Source organism: Lissotriton helveticus, chromosome 10 (genome assembly GCF_964261635.1).
Source record: "Lissotriton helveticus chromosome 10, aLisHel1.1, whole genome shotgun sequence".
Lineage (NCBI taxonomy): Eukaryota > Metazoa > Chordata > Amphibia > Caudata > Salamandridae > Lissotriton > Lissotriton helveticus.
This window is the reverse complement of record NC_136071.1, coordinates 274,423,356-274,450,267: the sequence shown is the minus strand read 5'-3', so window position 1 is coordinate 274,450,267 and position 26,912 is coordinate 274,423,356. Positions and strand designations below refer to the sequence as shown.

At 47.4% G+C, this 26,912-nt stretch overlaps 1 protein-coding gene across 1 annotated transcript in view; it reads left to right on the top strand.

The window, feature by feature from the left end:
* The window catches only part of OBSCN (obscurin, cytoskeletal calmodulin and titin-interacting RhoGEF), a 2,124,484-nt gene that overhangs the window by 1,908,086 nt on the left and 189,486 nt on the right, over positions 1-26,912 (top strand). The window contains exon 118 of the mRNA XM_078665296.1: positions 14,904-15,143. Coding sequence (XP_078521422.1) covers positions 14,904-15,143 — 240 coding nt within the window. The remainder of the gene's footprint in view (positions 1-14,903; positions 15,144-26,912) is intronic.

Below are 26,912 nucleotides of genomic sequence, written 5' to 3'. Positions count from 1 at the left end.
AATTTGAAAAGGACCTATATGAAAGAAAGCATAAGGGTCCGTTTTTTGAGTTTACATCACTAGTTTATTTATTTATTTTAACACTAGTGGGAACTTTTTTCTTTGACAACCAACTTAATTATGGTGTATATACAAATAGAACGAAAAAATGCACACTAATATTTACACATAATTTCTACAATAACAATTTACAAAATTTACAGTACATACAACCTTACATTCTGGCCAAACCATTCATCCATCCACAATCATACAAAACAACAAAGCAAATATACAGGGTCTGATGTCAAAAAAACTATATATATATATACTTTTGTCGTTGTATATATACACTTGCAGGTGATTTGATTGATACTTTGTAAAATACACAGGACTTAACCTATTAGTACACCCTATTTACAAGCATTATTTTATTTTTGACAAAAGCACCCAGAACCGGGTCGACGCGTTTCGAACTCCCCAATGCGGAGTTCTCCTCAGGACCAACAATCTACAGAAAATAAACAAAAAGCTTTTTAAGTGTCATTACTTGAAAAAAACATTCTCAAGAATAGGCTAGTAATTTAGCGCCTCCTGTTAAGCACCTCTCAACATACCTTTAAGAGAGTGAACTAAGCACTCCACCAATGGATGTTAGGTAGACGATAGACAGCTAAAAATGAGAAGACATAACATGCATTTTATGGACACATGTATTCACAGCTACCATATGACATAGCTAATAGTGCTCTATTTTACTCATGTGGTCAAAGCGCCCACTTACCTATGTTAAGAAGTGAGTAGCCATATCTGAAGGTTAAAGAAAAAATGTTTGTCAGAACTTGCAATGCTTTCTGTTTTCTGGCCGTATTACGAAGAAGCATTGAGGAAAGCCACTCACCATATGTTTTATAAACTTCTTGCAAAACCGGGAGCAGCGTGCTCGAAGTTAAATTGCCCGCTGCCTGCACACAAGAAAAGAAAACAACGCACGGGGTTTAGAACTAATCCTGGCGGCTGTCTGCTAAAAGAGCTCGATTTTGTCAAGCACCTTGTTCCCGCTTACCGTTAGTGAATGAATTTGTCTCCTCTCTTTGGAACTGCCGTGGTGTGCGATAACAGTCTGAAGAAACACACACCGTTATTGGGCATGTACTCTATCACGTGACTCCAACGTCATATTGCCTCCTGATTGTTCTTAAAGAGATAATGCTCCGACATGAAAGTTATGCAAAAACTTTATAAAACGGGCAAACGAGTTGCAATAGCACTTGCTTCAGTGTTCTATTCCACTGAAGTGTGGCGTCATTATACATAGTATAATGGCCAACTGCGGCTGCATGGTGTTCTACACAATGGTAATTGCACCTCTGTCTCAAGGGACAGACGTGCTTTGTCGTGCATTCTGGCTTCAACTCCTAAAGTTTCATTATGTATGCCATATTCTTACATTTCTCAACGCTCGCTTCAGTGTTCCATTCCGCTGAGATGTGGCATTATTATACATAGTATAGTGGCCAACTGGGGCTGCATGGTGTTATATACAATGGTAAAAACACATCTGTCTCGAGGGACAGACATGCTTTATTGTGCAGTCTGGCTTCAACTCCTAAAGTTGCATTATGTATGCCATAGTGTTACATGTCCACCCTAAAAATTTCTGAAATCTCATTTAATCCAGTGACCGCAGTATTGAACTTCATTATTAACATTGCCTCTCGTTGATTCAATCTTTCCTCCACATTGCCTCCACGTGTATCACTCTCAATTTTCGAGATTACAGTCCATCGTAAATCTTCTTCCTTATGTTGATGGGTAATCCAATGATGTACCAGGGGTGCGTTTGGTGTCTCCTTCCTGATTCTTGACTTGTGTTGCGTGATCCGATGGCGGATCTCCTGGGTTGTTTTCCCAATATATAGTTTAGGACATGGACAGGTGACCCCATAAACTACATTTTTGGTAAGGCAATTTGTAAACGTTTTGTGTTTCCAGTATATGCCGTTGAAGGTGAATAACGCTCCTTCAGTTGTTTGAACGCAACACACACAGTTGCCACATTTGTGATGTCCTAGTATAGGTGGGAGTCCCAGCATATCTCTGAGGGATGTTTTTGACGCTTGGGGCAAGGATGCCCTCACAATATGTTGTGAAATACTTTTTTCCTTTTTAAAAGCGAACAGTGGGATATCATTTAATTCGCTATTTAGATCTTTTACCAAATGCCAGTTCTGAGTCACCATTTTCCGCAGGGCATTGGCATGGGGACTGAAAGTTGTTACACATACAATTCTTTTTTGTTCTTTGTGTACTTTCTTCTGGAGCAGAGTCTCACGGGGTATCCACCATACGCGTTTCAACGTATGCTTAAGCAATTTTTTTGGATAGCCTCTAGTTGATAATCTCTGCACTAGTTCATTTGCATGATAAAAATAGTCCTCCCTGCTGGAACAATTTCTCCTGATTCGAAGAAATTGCCCGAACGGGAGGTTATCTCTAAGATTTCCTATTTGACAAGGATTTCTACCTCCAGACCAAGGGGGTAGCCATGGGCTGCCCCTTTGCTCCGGAGTTGGCAATATTGTTTATGGGACTGTATGAAAAGAAGTTTATCTACAATGACAATCCTTACTCTCAATACATCACAAAATACCTACGATTTATTGATGATGTCTTTATCATCTGGTCAGGCACAAAAGAGAAATTGGAGGAATTTATGATCTGGATTAATCATAGGATGGAAGACATAAAATTCACCCATTGTGCATCCAACAAGACCATCACATTTCTAGACATACAAGTATACTCAGTGGAAGGTACATTGGGCACGCTATTCAGGAAATCAACGGATCGGAATAAGGCCCTACATTACACTAGTCACCATCCAAGAAGTCTTAGAGATAACCTCCCGTTCGGGCAATTTCTTCGAATCAGGAGAAATTGTTCCAGCAGGGAGGACTATTTTTATCATGCAAATGAAAAAAAGAATTGTATGTGTAACAACTTTCAGTCCCCATGCCAATGCCCTGCGGAAAATGGTGACTCAGAACTGGCATTTGGTAAAAGATCTAAATAGCGAATTAAATTATATCCCACTGTTCGCTTTTAAAAAGGAAAAAAGTATTTCACAACATATTGTGAGGGCATCCTTGCCCCAAGCGTCAAAAACATCCCTCAGAGATATGCTGGGACTCCCACCTATACTAGGACATCACAAATGTGGCAACTGTGTGTGTTGCGTTCAAACAACTGAAGGAGCGTTATTCACCTTCAACGGCATATACTGGAAACACAAAACGTTTACAAATTGCCTTACCAAAAATGTAGTTTATGGGGTCACCTGTCCATGTCCTAAACTATATATTGGGAAAACAACCCAGGAGATCCGCCATCGGATCACGCAACACAAGTCAAGAATCAGGAAGGAGACACCAAACGCACCCCTGGTACATCATTGGATTACCCATCAACATAAGGAAGAAGATTTACGATGGACTGTAATCTCGAAAATTGAGAGTGATACACGTGGAGGCAATGTGGAGGAAAGATTGAATCAACGAGAGGCAATGTTAATAATGAAGTTCAATACTGCGGTCACTGGATTAAATGAGATTTCAGAAATTTTTAGGGTGGACATGTAACACTATGGCATACATAATGCAACTTTAGGAGTTGAAGCCAGACTGCACCATAAAGCATGTCTGTCCCTCGAGACAGATGTGTTTTTACCATTGTATATAACACCATGCAGCCCCAGTTGGCCACTATACTATGTATAATAATGCCACATCTCAGCGGAATGGAACACTGAAGCGAGCGTTGAGAAATGTAAGAATATGGCATACATAATGAAACTTTAGGAGTTGAAGCCAGAATGCACGACAAAGCACGTCTGTCCCTTGAGACAGAGGTGCAATTACCATTGTGTAGAACACCATGCAGCCCCAGTTGGCCATTATACTATGTATAATGACGCCACACTTCAGTGGAATAGAACACTGAAGCAAGTGCTATTGCAACTCGTTTGCCCGTTTTATAAAGTTTTTGCATAACTTTCATGTCGGAGCATTATCTCTTTAAGAACAATCAGGAGGCAATATGACGTTGGAGTCACGTGATAGAGTACATGCCCAATAACGGTGTGTGTTTCTTCAGACTGTTATCGCACACCACGGCAGTTCCAAAGAGAGGAGACAAATTCATTCACTAACGGTAAGCGGGAACGAGGTGCTTGACAAAATCGAGCTCTTTTAGCAGACAGCCGCCAGGATTAGTTCTAAACCCCGTGCGTTGTTTTCTTTTCTTGTGTGCAGGCAGCGGGCAATTTAACTTCGAGCACGCTGCTCCCGGTTTTGCAAGAAGTTTATAAAACATATGGTGAGTGGCTTTCCTCAATGCTTCTTCGTAATACGGCCAGAAAACAGAAAGCATTGCAAGTTCTGACAAACATTTTTTCTTTAACCTTCAGATATGGCTACTCACTTCTTAACATAGGTAAGTGGGCGCTTTGACCACATGAGTAAAATAGAGCACTATTAGCTATGTCATATGGTAGCTGTGAATAGATGTGTCCATAAAATGCATGTTATGTCTTCTCATTTTTAGCTGTCTATCGTCTACCTAACATCCATTGGTGGAGTGCTTAGTTCACTCTCTTAAAGGTATGTTGAGAGGTGCTTAACAGGAGGCGCTAAATTACTAGCCTATTCTTGAGAATGTTTTTTTCAAGTAATGACACTTAAAAAGCTTTTTGTATATTTTCTGTAGATTGTTGGTCCTGAGGAGAACTCCGCATTGGGGAGTTCGAAACGCGTCGACCCGGTTCTGGGTGCTTTTGTCAAAAATAAAATAAGGCTTGTAAATAGGGTGTACTAATAGGTTAAGTCCTGTGTATTTTACAAAGTATCAATCAAATCACCTGCAAGTGTATATATACAACGACAAAAGTATATATATATATATATAGTTTTTTTGACATCAGACCCTGTATATTTGCTTTGTTGTTTTGTATGATTGTGGATGGATGAATGGTTTGGCCAAAATGTAAGGTTGGATGTACTGTAAATTTTGTAAACTGTTATTGTAGAAATTATGTGTAAATATTAGTGTGCATTTTTTCGTTCTATTTGTATATACACCATAATTAAGTTGGTTGTCAAAGAAAAAAGTTCCCACTAGTGTTAAAATAAATAAATAAACTAGTGATGTAAACTCAAAAAACGGACCCTTATGCTTTCTTTCATATAGGTCCTTTTCAAATTAGTGAAGTCTCATCCGGTACTGGCACTTGTTTTGTTGTGTACTTAAATTGGGCTCAGCCTTACTGGTACGGAGTCACGACCCTGTGTCGTTGTTTTAGCCCCCTATTTATGGCACCCTTGTAAATAGCAATGGATGTTGCAGTAGAACGCCCACTGCAATACCCATTGCCTGCTTTTTTGCAGCAGCGGACTGCTGCAATAAAGGGACATATTTACAAGGTGGCATTAAACCACTTGTCATTGAAAGTGACTTTCCGGTGGCGCAGTGACCTTGTAAATATGCCCCGTAGTGTTGTGAGACTGTGTGCCAGGATCCTTGCGGTTCTGCGTGTACTCAATAGAGGAAGTACATAACTTGCTGGGGGTGTAGTTATTAACTATTATGATGTAATCAGAGAGCAAAGTGTGATTGTATGCTGAGGAATAAAGACATACAATCCAGATCTCCATGTATGGTGTATTCATTTGGATGCTTGCGCATTGGGGAGGACTCCACACTATCTACCTGCAGGTTCCTCACCAACCCGCCCTACTCCTGGTTTGATTAATGTGTTATAGGCAAAGATAATAAACCAATTACAATGTTATTGGTACTGCAATTTTTCTCGATTTTCTATCTACCTCTCGCTTTGAGTACTTGGAAAACATGGAGGGAAACGGATGTTGATGCACCAGGGTGGGTGATGTATGGCCTCAGGGGTATCGTCTGATGTCATTGCTGGTGCTGACTGAATACAAAACACTCTCTACAAGTGACTTTGTATCTTTGAAATTTTCCAGATCCAGTCTGACGACTGGGGTTTGTTCTACAGGGGAGGCATCAGTATATAGAAAGAGTATCTAACAAGAAAGCAACTTTTTCTTACTAGTAATAACTTCAGCGAAAAGAGTCAAAACTTCAGGCCCTGTCAGTTTGTCCACCCTTCCCAATTTTTTACTTGGGTAGGTTGGTTCCTCTCACTTCCCATTCTTATAACCGAAAGTGGTTTCTGCATTGCATATGGCCACGTTTATTACCCTTACATCTTACTATTTCCCCTTGGTTGAATATGGAGAAAGGAAGAGAGTGCATATCCTGGACCCAAGTCTTGTGGTGTTTTAGGGGGGCGTGGCTTAGGAGCCGAGGGCAATGGCGGCGTGAGCTCGGAGCTCCGCACCCGATCCCCGCAGACATCCTGGTAAAAGGAGCGGCGGCGCCCGCGAATGCCCGCAACTGCGGACCGGAGACAGCGGGGGCCTCAACAGCACCTCCGATCACGCGGGCGAAGCCTGAGTGAGTCAGCCGGCGAAGTACGGCGATTCTGGGCCAGCGCGAGTCCGCGCACAAAATGGCAGCCGCGACGGAGGCAGGTCTAAATTAGGGTGCGGGCCCCACCGGGAGGCAGCCCCGAGAGTCGCGGCGAGTGGAGACGACCGCTATGTACAAGGGTCGATCAGAGGAAGTCCCGCGACCACTGGGGCCACCCGCCGATCGCGGATTTGCTTTGCCCTGAGCCCTTGCTGGCGAGATGGCGACGGAGAGCCGGAGGAGGAGATAGCGGCTCCGCTGGAGCGAATACCTGAGTAGTCCCGCGCCCACCTCCTGTCGTAAGATGCTGAGCGGCGGAGCCGCTGTGAAAGGGACCCAGAGAGCGGCAGTAGGATCCTGGCCCCGAGGAGGCAGCTAGTGGGGGCCAAGTGTACTATCAGGAGGCGGGGAGCTTGCCCGCCGCGGCGGGAGGAGACTCTGATGCGGACGGAGGACGGTCTCCCCTGGACAACCGGCGATTCCACCGGACAGAGAGACTAGGTACCCCGCGTCCTGCAGGGTCTGCTGCTGAAGGCCCCGCGGCTGCATTGACTGGGGAGTTGGGGACGCCTACACCCAACTCGGCTGACTGAGGGCGCCCGATGGCGCGATTACCTCAGAGGAGTAGGGCGGTGAACAGTGAGGGCGAGCTGGAGGAGACTACGAGCACTGACCCCACGCGGAGAAGCGGCGAGCAGGGATTGCACACAAGGTACCCCCGGGGAGCCCTACGCCGCAGCTTGGAGGGCGGGGTCTCTCCTGTGACCTCCGGAGGCGGCTGGGGGCAGTTGAGCGCCTCGAGAGTGCGGGAGAGGGTGCTGAACCAGAAGAGAGGCATCGGAGGCGCCCATGATCCGCTGAAGGGGTGCGGTGGCGGGATACCCTTCTGCTGGAACGACCGGACACGGGGCGACCCGCCCTCTCCTCCGCAGGGGCACATTGATGAGGGTCCGGGACAGCGCAGCTCGCGAATAGGGAGTGGGCCTCCTTACTGAGAAGACCGCGACGAGAGTGCAACCCCTGTGAGCGGATAGAGCGAGGGTTGAGCCCGGAGGATCCTGCTCCTGTGACCACTGGTCATAGTCATGACCCCTTGACGCCAGGCAGTGCTGAGATTGGCCCCCGGATAGATATGCAGGGGTGAAGGGATCAGGAGAGAACACCCTCTGGCAGCTGAGACCGTACACGCGGGGGCGTGTGGCCTGGGGCTGAGCTGTATCCTTGGATTTCCCGTTAGGGGTCGACGACACCACGGTTGACTCCTCTGAGGTGCGGCCGGCTGTGACATTGGAGGCCCAGGAGCTTGGGGAGCATAGTTCCCGCAATACCGAGACCTACTGGAGGCTGCTGAGCCCACCCGACAACTGCAATATAGACCGCCGGCGCCGGCGTGCCCTACGAACAGCCACCATGGGGAAAACCAAAGGAAAAACGGAGGGAGCTGCGACCTCGGACGCATCGGAGGGGGGTCCTGTGGGACCATCAGACTTGCAACAACTTCAAGACTGCATACTGGAGGCTATTGCGGCCACGAGAGACGCTTTGCAGCAAGATATTGCGCAGGTGGTGTCGGGGCTAGGGCTCCTGAGAGCTGACCACAACAAACTCAAAGATAGGGTCAAAGAAGCCGAGGACACCCTGGGGGTGCTGGCCCCGGCCCACAAGGGCATGGAGGAGAAGCTCACGGACGCTCTGGACAGGATACAAACGCTGGAGAAGAGGGCCGAGGATGCCGAAAATAGGAGTCGACGCAGTAATGTCCGAATAGTGGGCCTGCCGGAAAAAACAGAAGGGGGCGACATGGTCGAATATCTGGACAATTGGCTCAAGACCGAGGTGGCGCCGGAAGGCTTATCGCCATTCTTCACGTTGGAACGGGTGCATCGTGTTCCGGCTAGACCTCCTAAGCCGGGCCTGCCCCCGCGACCGGTCGCAGCCAAACTGCTGCATTATAAAGACAGAGACCTTTTGCTACAGAGAGCCCGTGAAGCGGGACCATTCCAAGTTGCGAACAGTAAGGTGACCCTCTTCCCCGATTACACCTATGACACGCAGAGACTACGTGCGTCATTTTTGTCTCTCAAACGCGAACTGCGAACTGAGGGTATTCAATACTCCCTGCTCTTTCCGGCCAAATTGAGAGTGGTACTGGATGACAAGACACACTTCTTCTCTACGTCGGCGGCTGCTTGGGACTGGTGGGAGACGTACAAGGCGGGCACGGACGGGGCCAGGACCCGAGAGGAGAAGAAGAGAGAGCGCACGCAAACGCAGCCTCGGAAATCGCAAAGGCTGCACTGGAGGAGACAGGATTCGCGGAAACCTTCGGTGTCCCAGACGGAGATGGAGCGGAGGGCCGCGCTCCAAGTGGTGTAATCGTTGTCGGGCTCGGACACCCCCCCAGCGATACAGGGCTTGGACTCCGATGGTCACGGCACGGGGTCGGAGATGGAGCACTCAGAAGCGCACTGTACCCGGGGCCCACTGGTGACTCCGCAAACGGTCGAAGATATCCTGAATGAGTGAAGCAAGGTCGATGGCCAGAGAACACTTCTGCAGAGGGGGAATTCCACGGACTGTAAGGTACTCAGATTGGGAGGGCGCTGACCGGGACGCCAGTCCGCTGCTAAAGCGAGGATGCGGGGGGAGGGGGCTGTGTACCACCTCTTGGCCTAGACCACAACCCGTTTGCCCTTAAGGCGTTCACGGTTACGACCGTGATTTAGTTGAGACATTGGGAGGTTAGAGACAGTTTGGATGGGTACTGATAGTTCGATATTGGGGCCTGTTCTGGGGGGGGGGAGTGGGGATTGTTGGAGTTGTTTTCTTTTTCAGAGGTGGGTTGGTTTTGGGATGTAGGGGAATGATAATGTCGACCAGTGCGGTAGCTAGTTGGGGGGCCACCACCACTCATGATGCGCTAGGATTGCGATGGAGGGGAAGACAGGAACTATGGGACAATGGCTAATACAAATGTGTTGCGATGTGTGACCTGGAATGTGCGGGGGCTGAACTCTATGACCAAGAGGCACAAAGTACATGCATACCTGGTCTGCAGGGGGGTGCATATAGCGATGCTGCAAGAAACACACCTAACGAAACCTGAGGGGTTGGCACTGCAGAAGAGGTGGAGGGGCCAGATCTTTCACACCACTTATTCAGCTTTCGCCAGGGGAGCTCTGATATGGATATGGGCGGGTACCCCATTTCAGGCGACCAGGCACCTAGTGGACCCCGAGGGCAGATATGTGGCGGTGGAGGGTAGACTCCGAGGCAGGGACGTGGTATTATGTAGTATATATGCCCCTAACACTGAACAGTTGACCTTCCTGACGGGTGTGTCGGGTACGCTTGCACAGTTTTTGGCGGGGCCGGTCCTCATAGGGGCGATTTCAATTCAGTAACGGACACGACCCTCGATAGATCCCACCCACCGCTGGGGGATTCCCCTGTACACCGCCTCACAAAGGGAAGGCTAGACTGGCAGGAACAATGGGGCTTGGTGGACGCGTGGCGCTCGCAACACCCAACTGAACGGGACTACTCGTTTTTTTCGAGCCTCCATGACCTCCACGTCCGGATTGATGCATTTTTGTGCGCTTGATCGGTCATGCAAGCCGTGGCGCATTCCGAATATCTCACCAGGACGCTCTCGGACCATAATCCGCTGTTACTTAGCTTGGATTGGGTCACGGAGGTATCCCAGGTCCCGACTTGGAGGTTACGGCCTGAAACACTGGAGGATCCACTTTTTCACGCGATGTTGGAGGAAGGTATTGATCAGTATTTCGCGGTAAACGAGGGGTCCACGGCTACCAGAGCGATGGAATCGAACGCCTTTAAAGTGGTAGTTAGAGGTCAGTGTATAGGGAAACATGTGGGCGTACGGAAGGTGTTGCTGGAGGATCTGCGGAAGGTGGATTCCAAGTTGAGAGAGGCCGAGAAGGCGCGGCCAGGGCATCCCGAACTCCAGGAGGAGGTTAACCTGGCTAGGGAGGCAGTAGCGGCGGAAGTAGAACGCCTCCGCTGCTTTGATCACAAGGCATACACGCTCCGAGCCCATGTCGAGGGTGATAAAGCGGGAACGCTGTTAGCATGGCTAGCCAACACCACTAAAAGAAGTTCCTCAGTACTGGCTGTCGAGGGATAAGGAGGCCGTATACATTACTCTCAGATGGAAATATTGCATTGTTTCCAGAGATACTATGAGACCCTTTATAAGAGCGCGGCGGTGGGGCCGGAATCCGATATCCAAGCTTTCCTTGCGGATATGCAGTTGCCGCGACTAGAGCATGATCAAGCGGAGACATTGGGTAGGGACATTAAGTTAGGGGAGATCAAAGGGGCGATACAACGAATGGCCCGCAACAAAACACCAGGTCTGGATGGGTTGCCCATCGAATTCTACAGCAAATTCATGGATTTGTTGGCGCCGAAACTGCAAATGATATATAATGAGGCCAGAATAACCGGCCAGCTACCCCATTCTATGCGAGAAGCCCTGGTGATCCCACTCCTGAAGTCTGGGAGGGAGAGCGGAAGCCCGGCCTCTTATAGACCGTTGTCCATGCTCACCACGGACTACAAAATATTGAGTGCCATACTAGCGGCGAGACTCCTACAGCACATGCCCGAGCTGATCCATCAAGACCAGTCGGGTTTCATACCTGCGCGGAGCACGACGTTGAATATACGGAGACTTACACGTCTGATTGAAAATCCGAATATAGAGGCCCGGGCGCCGCTGGTTCTCTCAATTGATATAGAAAAGGCGTTTGATAGCCTGGAATGGGATTCTCTACAGAGCCATGGACCACTTTGGCCTGGGTGAGGGCTATATTGGGTGGACGCGCATCCTATACACAGAAGCGGTAGCTAGGGTGAGGATAGGGTCCCTGGTCTCACACCAATATCCGGTGGAGCGGGGTACCAGACAAGGTTGTTCCCTCTCCCCCCTGCTATTCGCTTTGGCGATTGAGCCGCTAGCAGCTGAGACCAACTTGGGTAGATACTTTCGGGGTATAGACAATGGGGAAGGTCGCCATTTCATCTCCTTGTACGCAGACGACCTACTGATGTTCCTAGAGAACGGTTTGAGAGACTTGGAGGGGGCGAGACAACTCCTCGAGCGCTATGGAGCGTTATCAGGCTTTGCGGTTAACTGGGCTAAAACTTGTTTGTTCCCTCTGCGACGGAACACTGAACAGCCCGACCTCCCACCCGAGATTCGGTGGGAGCCCACTTGCTTGCAGTATCTGGGAATGTATATATATCACACGGCGGCAGACCTGATGGAGGGTAACGTAGGCCGGTGCATGAGGGCCCTGAAGGGTAGCATGGCCTTGTGGGCCACGCTTCCGCTATCGGTTGCTGGGCGAATTTCGCTCTTGAAAATGATCGCCCTGCCGCGCCTTTTGTATTATTTCCGTACCCTCCCAGTCTGGATACCCAGATCCTTCTTTAGTCTCCTGCAATCCCAATTAACCTCCTACATATGGGGAAAGGGCAGATGCAGAGTGGCGCTAGCGACGCTCACCCGCCCGAAGGAGGAAGGTGGTATGGCAGCCCCTGACTTCGAACTTTACTATTTAGCTGCCCAACTGCAGATCTTTACGCAGGAGGTGGCGAGAGTGTTCCGAGGTCCAGAGCGCGAGAGAGGAGGGGGCACTCCACGCCATGTTCTGGCCTACATTGCTTTGCAGCAGAGGATAGCTCTCAGAGACCTAACGCCCGAAGAAAGGACGTTCAGACTCTGTTGGAACCGGTCTCAGCGTCGGGCGGGTGTGCAACATCCATATGCCCTGAGATACCCCTGGGGATGCTTACAGCGCACCCCCATGGAGGCGACTGGTCGCGGTTACAGAGCTGGGAGGACGCGGGAATTCAGGTGATAGGCGACCTTTATGAGAACGGGGAGTTTATCCACTATCGGGAGCTGCAAGAGAGGTTTGGCCTCCCCAAGGGGGAGTATCTGCTGCATGCAGCGGTGACTAGGGCCATCCAGAGACACTGGAGGGGTGGACTGGCAGAGCCACCGACAACTATGGCATGCCAGTACACCATGATGGCGGCGGGAACTTACAAGGCAGTGACATGCCTGTACTCCAGAATGCTCCGAGAAAACCTGCCACCACTGACGAAGCTGAAGGATAACTGGGTAAGGGACCTTGATAGAGAGATCCCTGAGCCGACGTGGGCCCAGTTAGTGAGAAGATCTAAGAATAGCACGAGGAATGCGCGCTTTCAGCAAATACACTTTTACGTGCTTCACAGGGCCTACCTGACCCCGGGTAAGATTAGGAAGTATTTTGGAGTGGTTCCTGCGGCTTGCCCGAGATGTGCGCTAGAGGGAGCGGAGTTGGTACACATGTTATGGTCGTGCCCTGGCCTTCGAGACTATTGGCAGGAGATAGGCGATACCCTGACTGAGGTGACGGACAGGGTGCTACAATACGATATAGCGGTTTGCCTGTTGCATTGGTTTCCGCACACACCCAAAAACCGCATCACGAGCAAATTCATAGACATGGGCCTCATTATAGCTAAAAGGGAAATCACACGGAATTGGAAGGCGAAAATAGGCCCTACCCATAGGAGATGGATTAATGAGTTCCTGAGGTGGGCTGCATGCGATAGTACACACAGATACCAGATGGCTCGCCGTACACAGGACGATAGGGCATTGGAGACGGCAGCGGCATGGGAGGCATTGGTTCAGGCCCTTCGGGACAGCATGCTGCAGGAGGAGGAGAATAGCCTAGGTGGGAAAGAACACGGCTCCCCCAGCACACCAGGGCCACTGCACAGCTAGAATAACGCTAGATGTTGTCTCCTGATCACACCCATTGAAGAGAAGTAGATAGGAATTTCTGAGAAGGTGGTGCACGTTTGGGAGGGAGGGAAGGAGGGTAGTTGGGTTAGTGAGTTAGTTACCGAAGGGAGATCCCGGTAGGAGGAGGGGAGGAAAAGCAGACGGGCACATTGACTAAAGAGGGGATTACACCTGATTTTTCCTAACAAGTATTGCGAATTCTTCCTCTTATCGCCGCCCGACCTCCGGGTTGTGGGCCTCCAGGCTGTGTACAAAACTGATTAGTAATGGAGGAATGTGCGAGCTAATAGGTGTTAATGCTGTACTGTAACTGTTGCTTACAAACGTCTGCAATAAAAACAATAAAAAAAAAAAAGTCTTGTGGTGTTTTACTACATGAATTGCACCTATAGTGGCCGAACGGTTGATCTTCTATTTGTAGCCTTTGTTTCCTCACGCCCTTCTTAGCTCTGGCAGACTATCATGCACTTCATCATGCTCTGTCTCAAGATCTGGAGTGCATTGACCAAGAAAAACCCTACAGAGGGCATTCCTGCCAACTTCACTAGGGCCATTACAACATCCACAGCTCTCTCCAGATTAATTCCGGTTGCCGATCTCTGCTTGGCAGCTGCATGATCACCTTTGGATACTTTTGCCAAGCTCTGCTGTCTCACTGCTCAGTTTAGTAGTGACAGGTACTTTTCTTTAGATTCCTCATGCCCTTCACATATACAGACTTAGCCCTCTGACTATTAGCAACCAAAGATCTGGAAACATACTATGAACTGTATTTGTTGCTATTGGTGTTTTATCTGTTCCATTTCGCACCAGTGGCGTAGTGAAACTTCTGAAGGCACCTTTGCAAAGTACATGGAGGGAACCCCCCCTACCTCTCCCCCGGACACAGTCAGGAGGTCAAAGGCCTGGGGCCTGCCGCCCATGCACAGTGCAAGAAGGGGCCCCCTGGAGCTTGGGCCCCCGCACCGCAGTGGCTAATGTTATGCCACTGTTCCGCACACATTGATGTTGCATGGAAAAAGTATCACAAACATGCCACTTTGGCACTGAATATACATCAGAGTTGTATATGGCGCAGAGCCGCACAGCATTACTTGGCAGCGCTGAAGAGCTATTGTTGGGTAAAAACTCTTGAATACCAGTTTGAAGCCTTGAAGATAATTCACAGGGTGAAAATCAGCCGGAACATTATGTATCCATCAGAATTATTGTTTCCAAAGTTATTCGTTAGTATAGATCATGGGTCTATAGCAAGTCAAGGAGGATGATCCAGAGTGATATAGATACCCAACTTTTTCTGATCAATATTGATTTATCAACTTACACTTCACAAATCCACATGCCTTTAGGGTGGGCGTAGGTCAATTCATCCTTAAGTTTTTCAAATGAACATCATTCACTTTGGCATCTTTGACTTCTCTTGATAGTGTAAATAAATATGTTTATATAAGTGTTTGTAGAGTGTACCAGTTATTATTGTCTTTGTACAAGGTGTTGTAACATGCGTTCACCATTTGTCTGGTTTCTACATATTTTGCTGCAGAGGTCGCTTTAGCACTGTCAGGAAGTGCTGGGAGAAATCAAGTGGGAGACTCTTGGCTGCAAAAATGATCCAATACACCCCAGAGAACAAGCAATCCAAGGTGATGGAATATCACATCCTGAAGAAGCTCCACCACACCAACATTGTTCAGCTTCACGCCGCCTACGTCAGCCCCCGACACTTGGTGCTTATCCTGGAGCTCTGCGAAGGGCTGGAACTGCTGCAGTGCTTGGCTCAAGGGTAAAGTAAAAATGGTGCATGAGTTATTTTGAAAGATGGCAACTTCTGTTTTTTACAACAGACATTAGATGGCCTGTGCTAGCCTCTTGGTAAACTTTAACAAGCTACTTAATCTGGATGTTAATGGGAAATACCTGCCTTCTACTGTTCAAGAAATGTTTCTGAAAACATTTGCCCAATGACTCCGCAGCTCATGTTTACATTATTTTCATTTACTTCGTTTTCAGTACCTTTTTCTGCCTTTAGTAGTATTTATTCACTACTTTCTGTTGTAAACCAAGCTGCAATCCTCATACTCATACAGTTCTCAAAAGTACCAGCCACACTTTTCCATTCATTAGTTTCTCTCCAAGTGTCTCGAGACTGCACAGTGCACTGTTTTCTGACTGAGGCATACACCAAAACGTATAGATCTATGAATGCAGCTGTTATGCGGGCATCGTCTTTTCTTATAATATTTATATAAACAAAGGCAATCTTACACTAGAGAAAAATGCAATTCCTGTGAATAGCAAGTCCCAAATATGGGTTCAAAGTAGTTTTGCATGGTTTGTACTATTAAAGTAACACTGGTAAGACAGATCAGTAAATTTGTTGGGTAATTATGCATTATTATATATCAGTGCCCACTATTTGCCCGTGGTCTTTGGTCCCCAGTGCTTTTGTATCTGATAGAGACATCTAGCCGTAGATTCCTTAACTATCCCCAGGCATCAGACTGTATCCGGAAAACTTTTTGCAGCAGCACCTCTGCGCACTGGGAGATGGAGCCGCATGGCTCCGTCCCGACATCGTCCACGTACGTGACATCAGCGAAGCCATATAAGTTCCACCGGCATGCTGACGTCAGTTTTGCTTCTTTTCCGCGTCGCAACGCGGATCCAGGAAAACCAGCAGTTCCTTGGCCTGTTTTTCAGGCCCTCTTGACGCCTTTGGCGTCACGGAACAGTGTGCGATGCCTTCGGGCTTCAAAGCGTGTATGACTTGTACTCGGCAGACGTCTGTCATGAACCGCACCCGATATCTATGTGGTGCCTGGGAGTGCACCACGATTCCGAAGAGTGCGATGCCTGTCGGCAGATGAAACCGAAGTCCCTGAGGGAGCGTCGTATGAAGCTGCTGGTCGCCTAGATGTCCGGTCCTGAGCCTTCCCGCCGCCGATCTCCTTCTCGGGATTGGGCCCGGTCACGGGGTCATTCCCGCGGATGTCGTTCAGAGACTGATAAGCACAAACATAAGTTATGAAGGTCGTCCTCCCGTACACATGACTATGGGGCCCGCTGCTCCTGGTCTCTGCCAGGCACAGGCGCCCAGAAGTCGGCTCCCCCATACCCACCCTTCCCGGGTGTCGGAGCGACTCGGACCCAGATGGAGGCCTATTCGAAGGCTCTCCAGTCTTTCTTTGGGTCACCTCCTCTCCCTGGTGCACCTCCGGTTTCCAAAGAGGAGGTAGGCACTTCACCGGCGGATTCGTCTTCAGCGCCGGCTGCGTGCCACAACTCCGGTTCTGGAATCGATACCACGTCGGGTCACAGCCCGTAAGGGCATCCCAGTCATCTGTCCAGCCCACCCGTCCAGTTGCTGCATAGCCCTGTGCGGCTTCCTGTGGTGACGTTGGTTGCGGCACCGAGTTTGATGCCCTGCCGACTTCTTTCCACCCCGCAGGTGGAGGTTGAATTGCCGCCTGTCCGCACCCTGACTGAGTCGCCTCTGGAAGTTCTTGACGTCGATGCGATACCGTCTCGGCGTCGGTTGAAGCCAGAGCCAACGGCTACGGCTCTTCTGTTACAGTAGGATGAGTTTCCAATGGGCTCACCGTGCCCAGGGTTGTTTCGGTGCCCCTTGGTGCAGGTGCCTAGCATTCCATTGCTTTGGGATCGGCCTCAGGCTCCTCCATCTTTACTGTCTGTTTGATGAGTTAGCCCCCAACTGATGGTTTATTGGCAGAGGCTAGTGCGGCTTTCGCGAGGGCTGTTTGCAGGGCTGTGAATTTTCTTCACTTGCAGGCCCCTGTGGTTCCCTTGCCCTCTGATCCTTTTTCTGGATCTCCTCCACCTGGAGCATGTGGACGTGGAGCCGGTGCTGCCCCTTGGTGAGTCTTTGTTTGACACCTTGCTTGGTACCTGGGCACGACCCTCCTCTGGTGACCCTGTTGATCGGGCCAATGCACTCCAGCATCGCCCGGCTCCAGATGATCCTGTCTGCTTGTCCCTTCTCCTTAGAGCTCAGGGTCTGGTTGTCCAGGTGGCATTCGCCTTGCAGCCTTTATCCACTGTACCGTTGCTACCTCCCACTAGGGAGTCTCAGTGGCTGGAAACATGTGGTCGCCGCATTTTTGCATCAACTAGTGTGGGCCTCCATGCCCTGAACACGTCTTGTGTGTTTGCACATGCTTCCTTTGCCCTTCCAGACTCAGTTGAGCTCCTTCTTCCTTCACTCCCAGAAGGGCCCTGGGCTGACTTGCATTGCCTTCTTCTTGCTGACCGGGGACTGGCACAATTTTCCATTCGATCAGCCCTGGACGCTACTGGCTCTGTGGGTAGGGCAATGGCCCAGACGGTTGCTCTGCGTCGTCATGCTTGGCTGCACGATGGTCATGTCCCTGACAATGTTCGGGAGACTCTTCGGGATCTGCAATTTAATGGCGTGGGCCTTTGTGACTGTCACGCTGATTCAGCAGTCTCCCGCCTCTTGTCGAGTCTCCCATAACTTTCTGGCCCTTGCGGCCTTACTTTCTAGTCCTTGTGGACTCTTTTTTTCATACGTTGCATGACTTTGTGTTGTGCATAGGCAGCGTTGCCTTGCTTGTTTTGTACCCTGGTTTCATGACGTAATAACCCAGATGGTCTATGCTGCTACTCCAAAAATATTTGCCTTTGTTAAGTACGGCTGCTCGGCTGGTTCTGCCTTCCTTTCAGTCCTCTGTCTGTGAGCTTGTCTCGAGAGGAGCTCCCTTGGCGGGGATGAGACTTATCCTATGTGGGGTATTTGCTGGCTATTGTGTAGCTGCCTTCCTACACGGAAGGCTTGGTAGGCTCCTGTTGAGTCTTCCTCACAGAGATCCTTCTGTGGATCAGTCTGTCCACTCTTTCCGCTGTTATGCGACCACAGGTTGGTGTCACTCTATTGCACTTTCAGTTGGGGTCTACTGTTGGTCCGTAGTACTTCAATGCATATGTAGAGGTCCACTGCCGGAAGGTTTCTGCCTCGCCTGCCTCTCCCAGGGGTGTTTTTCAGCTTCGCTGTGCTCCACTTTGTCGAGGTTGGCCGCACTTCTTTTCGCCAGCCACTGTCCCTTGGGCCACCTTGTTCTGTTCCATTCCGGCGCAGTTCTTCCGCAGCAGACGCCCTGCCATCGTATAGCTCCAGGGCAGAGCCTGGTGGCGCGGCCCAAAGATACGCAGAGCTCCGCAGCATGACTCTGCAGTGTCTGCGCGTCGTATGGGTGCACTCTGATATGTTCGCTGTCATGGGGTGCCTGCGTTCTTTCTTCCGCTTCTGCGGTGACTAGTTCTACCCTCCACTCTCCAGGAAGAGTAGTGCATTCTCATGCTTCATCTCTGTCTGGACTTGTCTATAGGCGGAGGCATCTTCGCCACGTACGTCTAGGCTGAACACTCCCTTGTGCCCTCATTTTCTGGGCACTTCCCAAGCAGGAGTTTTCTATTTCCCCCGCTGCTTGCCGCGCAGGTGTTTTCCACGCTTCTACTTAGGGTTTCGCTGTAACACTCTTAGTGGAAGTGTTCTCTTCAGGATACTCGCTGTCTTGGGTGGTCTTGTATGTACATCTCTAGACCATTACGTTAGTCCTGACTGTTTCCACTTTCGTGTCCTATTCCATCTTCTCTTCTGTCTCGCGGGGGACCGTGGCTGATGTCGCTTCCGGATCTGGACATTGCTCTGTACAACTTTGCTTCAAAATGTCTGTTGTAATGTAATGTAATGTATGTATACTTGTAAAGCGCACTGTTACCTCGTTACGTGGCGTCCTGGCGCTGTATACCGCTGGGGAACCCGTCCTGGCTTTCCCTGTGAGAGGGCACTCCAAGGTGAAGCCAGGCATCCCCGGCGTTGCTGGGGCCGTTGTGGAGATTAAGCAAGCTATTGCCCAGAGTTGCAGAGTGGGACCCATGGTTAGCGTAGGCACCTAAGCGAGAATTATCGAGTCCGCGGCCATTGACCCAAGACCCTGCGGCGTCGGGAATTGAACCCTGGTCCCGGGCCGACCTCTGCTTCAGGGTCTGCCGCTTCTAACTGGTGAGCCACACTTCTCACTTCACACTTATGGCGTACCCTTGTCTTGTTTTATGCAACACACTCTATTTAGATGTGCACCTTTCTTACTATATATCTGCTCTGTGCTATTCCCACAGCGGGGTCACGCATGCAAGGATCCTTGCTGCGGTGTCCGTGGTCTTCGCCCCAGTCTGCTCATGGTGCGACCTTTTGTGTGTGTTTCCAGCTTGCCAGAGCCTCCTTTTTTGCTGGTTGCCTACCTGGTGATGCGTCCTTCGCATCTGGGCTGCTCACACTACCATACATGGGGATTTCCCTATACTTGATGTGGTCGTTGCGCCCACACTGTATGCTTATGAGTATTCCTGTCTTTCACATAAATACCAGTCTTACTGTGTTCCTGTTCTGGGTGCCTCTGCTTGTTGCCATCTACCCTCTCACATCTTTTGTGAAGAAGGGACTGCATAATGGAGTGTCTTGTGTTTCTGGTAATGCCGGCACTTTCTGTCCATGAGTCGGCATCCTGTCAATGCTGCCCCACGTATCTTAGCTGGTGCAGGTTCCACAGTGCTTTTTCCACTGTTGTGCATGCTCAACCGGTATTCGCTGACTCTGTCATACCGTTTTGTCCTCTCTCTGGGTCTTGCTTCCTGTAGACACATCGGACCCTAGGCTCAGTTCATCTTCTTTTACGAAGCTATGAACTCTCACTTCCACACTGGAATTCTGGCTCTGTGCTTTCTTTCTCTCAACCCGGGACACACACAGGGGTTTTCATGCTGTTCTTTGACGGCTATTGGTTCCTTTGCCTCCCATTGTTTTCCGCTCTTTTCAGAGCTTCATTGTCTGGTGTTGGCTGTGCTAGCATTGCTGTCCCCACTGTGTTTAGTCACCTTGTTGATGGCTAAGTTCTCTCTGGAACTTGGTGGGGTTCAGTCGCAGACCACCCTCCTCTGAGTTTGACTTTGGTATCTATCCTAAGTTGATGAATCTGCCGCTAGACGTCTCTATCAGATGAACGAGTTACTTACCTTTGGTATCAATGTATCTGGTAGAGACACAGTCTAGCCACTGATTCCTTAAGGCCCGCCCATCCTCCCGTTCTGCGAGGACCTTTTCAAGTTGGGTTTTCTGCATTCGCCTCCCTCCGGGTGGCTTTGTCTTTCTGCGGGGTGACATCTTTTACTTCCCTCCCCGGCAGGATGCTTCATTCTGTTTTGCTTGCTCTACTCCACCCATTCTCGTGATTGGGCAGTATGCGCATGTGTCCTTTTACATCCCTACGCCATGGGTCATCCAGTGTGGGGCCTACTCATGTTCTTCTACCCTCTCTCCCACCTTCTCAATTGCCTTGGGGACTCTTACCTCCCCTGCAATCCATTGGATTGAGGTCTATTTGGCTATGCCTCAGTCTATAGGTCTTTTATAGGGGATACGACGTCCCTTGGTGGTGCCGACTTGTGGTGGATTGTCTTTACTCATGTGTTCCGGACCTGTTGGCCTTCAAAGTTATATATTGTGGTTGCAGACTTGCTGTCGTCTGCCATGATGTTTTTTCACATCTTCTTCTGCCTCTGGGGAGGTTTTAGCTTTAGCTTTTGCTGGGTTGCTTCTTAGAGCGGTGCTCTGTTCTTTCCTTTCACTGATTTTTAGTGTACAGTACCTGACACTATCCTTTATTTTGATGTTTCCCACCATTCGTTTTCTTTTCTTTTTGTATCTTTTTCGTACACTGTTCCCCTACTCTCACAGTTTTTGGTGGCAGCTCCGTGTTGTGGCACGGAAAAGATTCTCAGAGGAAAACTGATGTCAGCGCACCGGGGGGGGGGGGAGACTTATATGGCTTCGCTGATGTCACGTATGTGGACGACGTCAGGGTGAGCCATGCGGCGCCATCCCCCGGTGCGCAGAGGTGCTGCTGCAAAAAGTTTTCAGGATACAGTCTGACACCTGGGGATATTCTAAGTTAAGGAATCTCCGGCTAGACTGTATCTCCACCAGATACATCGTTACTGAAGGTAAGTAACTCATTCTACAGTATGCGTTGGTAAATAGATAGATGGATAGATAGATAGATAGATAGATAGATAGATAGATAGATAGATAGATAGATAGATAGATAGATAGATAGATAGATAGATAGATAGATAGACAGTTTGCTTGGCAACACAGCAGGTTATCTGCATCAAGATGTGGGCATATTCTGAAGGTTCCATGACACTAGTCCATTTGATTTGACACAGCTGTTCTTCATCAACCTGAGTTTAATGAAATTAGTGTTTAGACAAATGGGTGATATTGTACAGTTATACTTACAAGTATCTCCAAATTGAGGTACAGAATTTCAAGGGAGGATCAGAGGATGCTTCTTTTTCTGTATTTCTAGATAATATTTAAACCGTCCTGTAAACAGGAGTGGTTCACACAATTTCAGATGCATGGATTTGCTCCTTCACCCTGTCGGTTGATATATAAATAAGGTCACAAACATTTGGACCTGGAGAGCTTTATAAAATAGTGGGACATAAATATTTTCCCCAAATCGACCCTGATCCATTTAGGGGGTTCAGAAGTGTTCTTGCTCAACATTTTTAACATAACTTGGATCACAAGTCATGAACTGACAGGCAAGCCTTACATTTCCCAGGAATGTTGGGACTCACCCTCTTCAAGAAAACCTTGAAAAACGTGGATTTTGCAACATAATGGCCCCCAAAAGTTTGTTTAAATACCTATATACATTCTAGACTGTTCAGACGACCTGTAGTGCGTGGCTACCTGGCATTTCATTTTTCACAATCATATCAGCATTCTTTTTCCTCCTTATTTGTTCCATCCAGCCCTTGCAAAAAAATTCACATAGAACTCAATGTCTTTTATGGACACATTAGTTTGGAACCCAACCCATCCATGCAGATTATAAGTGCTGTCTGATAACCAGGAACCAGAAGAAGACTCCTAACTTCAAAAAGAATTGGCCCTCAAATGTCAGGGTTAATTATATTTCATGAATATAGTAGTTATGCCCAAAACATTCTTTTGCAAGGACAAACTGAAGATTCTCATGTTGGCCTAGGTTCTCTCCGCCCTGCATCTTGGAGAGTGGATGGTGGCATTGGACTTGCAGGCCCACAAGCTTTACCTGTTGTTCAAGGTGGGTCACAAGCACTTTCAGTTTGCTATGCTCCTTTTTGGGCTCATCGGTGGTTGCAACTCAACTTTGGAGGTCAGGGGTACCTGTCCTCACCTACCTCATTGACTTGCTTCTGAAGGCTGACTCACCATAGTCAGTCGGGCCCTCCTCCAGTACACGGTGAACCTCTTGACATCATTAAGGGTTCTTAATCAACCTGACAAAGTCCCACCTGAGTCCTTCACTGTCTCCCTTTCATCTTATCGTCTTGGACATGGTGCATTCGATCTTGACCACCAACGAGCCCTGGCCATTTGGATTATGATCCTGATAAATTCACATATTCACAAAACACGACTGCCTTGACAGTCCAGTCCGCTGTGATGGGCAATTTGCCTGTTCGTCCCTCAAAGATATATTAGTCTGAGGCATTCCATAGAAATACCACCTTGGGAGTTATTGTCTTGGTATCTAGTCACAAGGTGAGGAATCTATGATTAGCTAAGTAGCTTGTTCTTCTGCTAGATACTTCTAGAGTATCCACCAGAAAGAGAATTACTGAAGCTAAAATCAGGTCCCTTACCACCCACGTTCTGTGGGATGGACTCCATTCTATCTCCAAAGGTCCCAACTCAGGAATCTGCTCACTGGTTCTTCCAATTCGCCTGATGGACTCAGTGTTTGAGGGCATGTGTAAGCTCGGAAAGGAACTGATGTACGTGCATGTGGATGGCGTTATTAGGCAGCTCTTATAGTCACTCCAAAGTGTAACATGGTATACATGAAGGCACATGGCCCCACCTACTGGCACACAGAAGCACTTCTTTTGAGTTTTCCAGATTCATTCTCGTGCATGGGATATTCAGAAGGTTAAGAATCTGCGGTTAGATAGAGTATCCACCAGAACCAGCATTACTGAAGGAAAGTAGTTTGTACTTTTTTTGCATTACACATATAACTGTGCGCTTTTTGTATTGACTTCAGCTTATAATTTACCAGTTTTAGAGAAGTGTACATTTGTACTAACACACACTATTATATAACGTAGGACACCACACTCCAACAAGATGCATGATAAAAATGGGTGAAAGGGAATGGAAGGAAAAGGAGAGGAACTCAGCAAGAAAGGAAAATATTATATGCAACATCTTAAAATAACTCTGTCCCTAGCCCCTAGAAGCACTGTCACCTCTCAAAGTTCTTCTGCCATCCAGAAATTCTTGTGCTGATTGAGAATATGAATATGTCTTTTACCCTCATACATTACACACTATCATATGGAACAATAAAAGACCCCCGTCTCACCGTCTTATCAACGTTTGGATAACCCGAGCCTCTCCCCTACCCAAATTTGCACTATTAAAATCAGAAAAAATGTGGATCATACAATCTCTGAAAAATAAGTTTTTTTTTCTCCACATTACCAGCCACTTTTTTATAGTTGTCTCCCCATGACCTTATCATTCCAGCAGCCATGGTTTCTGAATAGAAACCCTGAATGCTTTATGAATCTCCAAATACATCTCTTATTCATCACCCCAGACATCTTTCCTTATAAATCAAAGCATAAGGGTTTTGGCATCCTCTCCCTCAGCAAATAGTATACACCCAGAATTCTAATTGTTGATGCTCTAGCCAGGTTCCTCAAACATTGCAGCCCAAGGCAAAATTGATTGCACAGTTTTTGAATGACTCATTAAGACGTGCAAGCCAACCTGGGTTTCCAAATAAACACTTTCAAGTACAAACCTTGGACCTTCCTCTCTGTCTCCCCACTTTTCCTTTTAGTTCCTATAACTATCCCTGTACCAGTGAAATGTTATGGTTTATGGATCTGAATATGGACTTTAGATCTTTAAGCAGGTCATAACATTTATACCCCCAGAATGTCAGAGTGCCCAAACCTGGGCATTGGATTCCCCAAGATACTTCAGTGAGTGCAGGAAGTGACAAGAATAAGTGGCTATTTTCTTTAGTAGCTTTATGTTTAGTGGCCTTGGAAAAATGATAAGGCTGCCTAAAAACACATAGTCTGCCTTTAAACTCAATCTGTTTTTTTTTCTGGATATTCTATTTTCTGAATATATTTATCTTATGCAACACCCTTTATTTTATGTTACATAAAGATATCTATAACACAAATTGTCACAAAAAAATATTTTTATACAAATGAGTTATAGAGAGAAACGTTGTATCCTCTGAGGTGTCCTCCTCAAAGTTTGCATAGGTTGTGGGGAAAACAAGTTTACACACCCCTGTGAACAATGTGCATTGAACCAGAAGTGTCCTATGTAACCAATATGAAGTTGTTGTTTTTGGTGGAGTTTCTGTTTCTAAATTTAAATACACGCGATAAAGACAAAATGAATGCAAACTCTGGCTATAGGTTATGGTCTCTAATTCTGTAGTGAGATCTCTTAACTTTTGCAATAAAGGCCATCTACAGGTTGAAAAACTAGATATTTGATTTGTTTAGATGTTCAAATCAAATCAAAACAAGCTTTATTCGATGTGTGTGCGAAAATCATAAAAACTATAAAGTTAAAAAACACATCACCATCTATTTTTTAAAATACAATCCATAGCAATGATGACAGATCATCCAATATCTCAAAGTTTAGCTTCATCACACAGTTTCAGTAACAATAACCCAGTTAATTTTATACAGAAATTGTTTTTCTGGATTTCACAGTACTTTTTAAAAAGGAGCCGATTGCTTTTGTAAAATATTCATTTTCTAAAAATTGCAGAGCTAAAAAAGCTGGTCTACATTGTAAGAATCCCCTTAATCTTGAAAAGGGTAGGATCCATCGTCTTTTTTGCAATTTATAACATTTATTAAATAAAACTACATGGATTGTCGATTGCTGAGACTGTTTATCGAATGCACAGCTATATAACTTATTCAACCAGTTATTTATTGCTGGGAAGCTTTTAAGCAATGGAAAATCCCAAATCTGAAACGGGTCAGTACGAATCTGTTGTAACCACTTAAAGCGTTCTTAATGTATGGCTGAACACTGTAAGCGGTCAATGTCAGTTGGTGCGATTGTACCAACGGTTTAGTTACTTCTTGGGTGGAATCTCTTTGCTTCCAGGGTGTCATACAAGTTCTTTTAAAATCTTTCCTGGAAACAGTATTTAAGGAACCTAGAGAGTTTTGTACGATCTTGGTTACCCCGAGTTTTATAACATGTTTTATGTATTTTCACCAGGGGTTCTCAGTAGCATGGTCCAGCTTCGTGCTATCACTTAAATTATCGCGATTAAAACAAGTTTTAGTGGAAGTCCAGATCCTGTCCCACAAGAGAACAGGTTGGACTTTAATAATATCCAAAATATACCGAATACCTAATTCAGGGTGGTAGTTATAAGTGGATGTACTGCCATAAACCGCCAAAAGGAATCTTAAGAAGGCATTTTCCACCTGCTGTATAACTTGAGTATCTCGGAAACCTCACACACCAGCCCCATAGATAGCTGTACTGACGTATTTCGCCTGATAGGTTTGCAGCATCACTGCAATTACGAAATTGGCCAATGCCGTAGTTGTTTTCATTAAAAGTAAGCTCCTATTATTGACCGCCTGATACCGTGTCCCCGTATAATAAAATAAAATGCCTAAATAGGAAAATGTCTTGCTTGATTCTACCTTGTTATTACCAGTAGAAATGCTCCCACATTTAGAGCAACCCTTCCCGCATTTAATACATCGAAATCCTTTATAATGAAGTCTCGGCCACAGCTTATCCATGTACTCAGTGTAACTAATAAGTGCCTTTTGGAGACCCAGTTGTGTTCGGGCCATCAGCACTGCACTGTCCACATACAGAAGGGTGGTGATCGGACGATTATTTATTTGTGGCACTTCTCCACCATCGCCTGTTCCAATGTATTTGTGTACAATGTAAATAAAAACGGTGCCAGGACGCAGCACTGTCTAAACCCCCTTTCCACGTCAAACAGTGCATTGCATTCCCCCTTGATTCCATAATGAACCCTTGCTGTTGCACCTCTGTACAGCTGCCTCAGAAACTGGATCAGCGGAGCCTCCACCCCCATGTCCGTTAAAACTTCCCAAGGTTTATGGTGTATTACACAGTCGAAATCGGCTGTGAGATCAACAAATGCAAGATAAAACCTACCTTGTTTGGCCAGCGTATATTTCCCTAGCAGAATATTAAGATTAAGGCCTTGCTCTACTGTGCCAAAACCTTGTCTAAAACCAAATTGTACATCTGAGAGGATGGTTTTATCTTCTTCCCAATCTTGGTGCCGATTTAGGACGATCTGCCCTTCTACCTTTACCAAGAAATCCAATAAGGATATTGGATAGTAACATGCTGGATTCTGTTGGTCGCCCTTTTAAAAAATGGGTACTATTATTGACTGTGACCAGA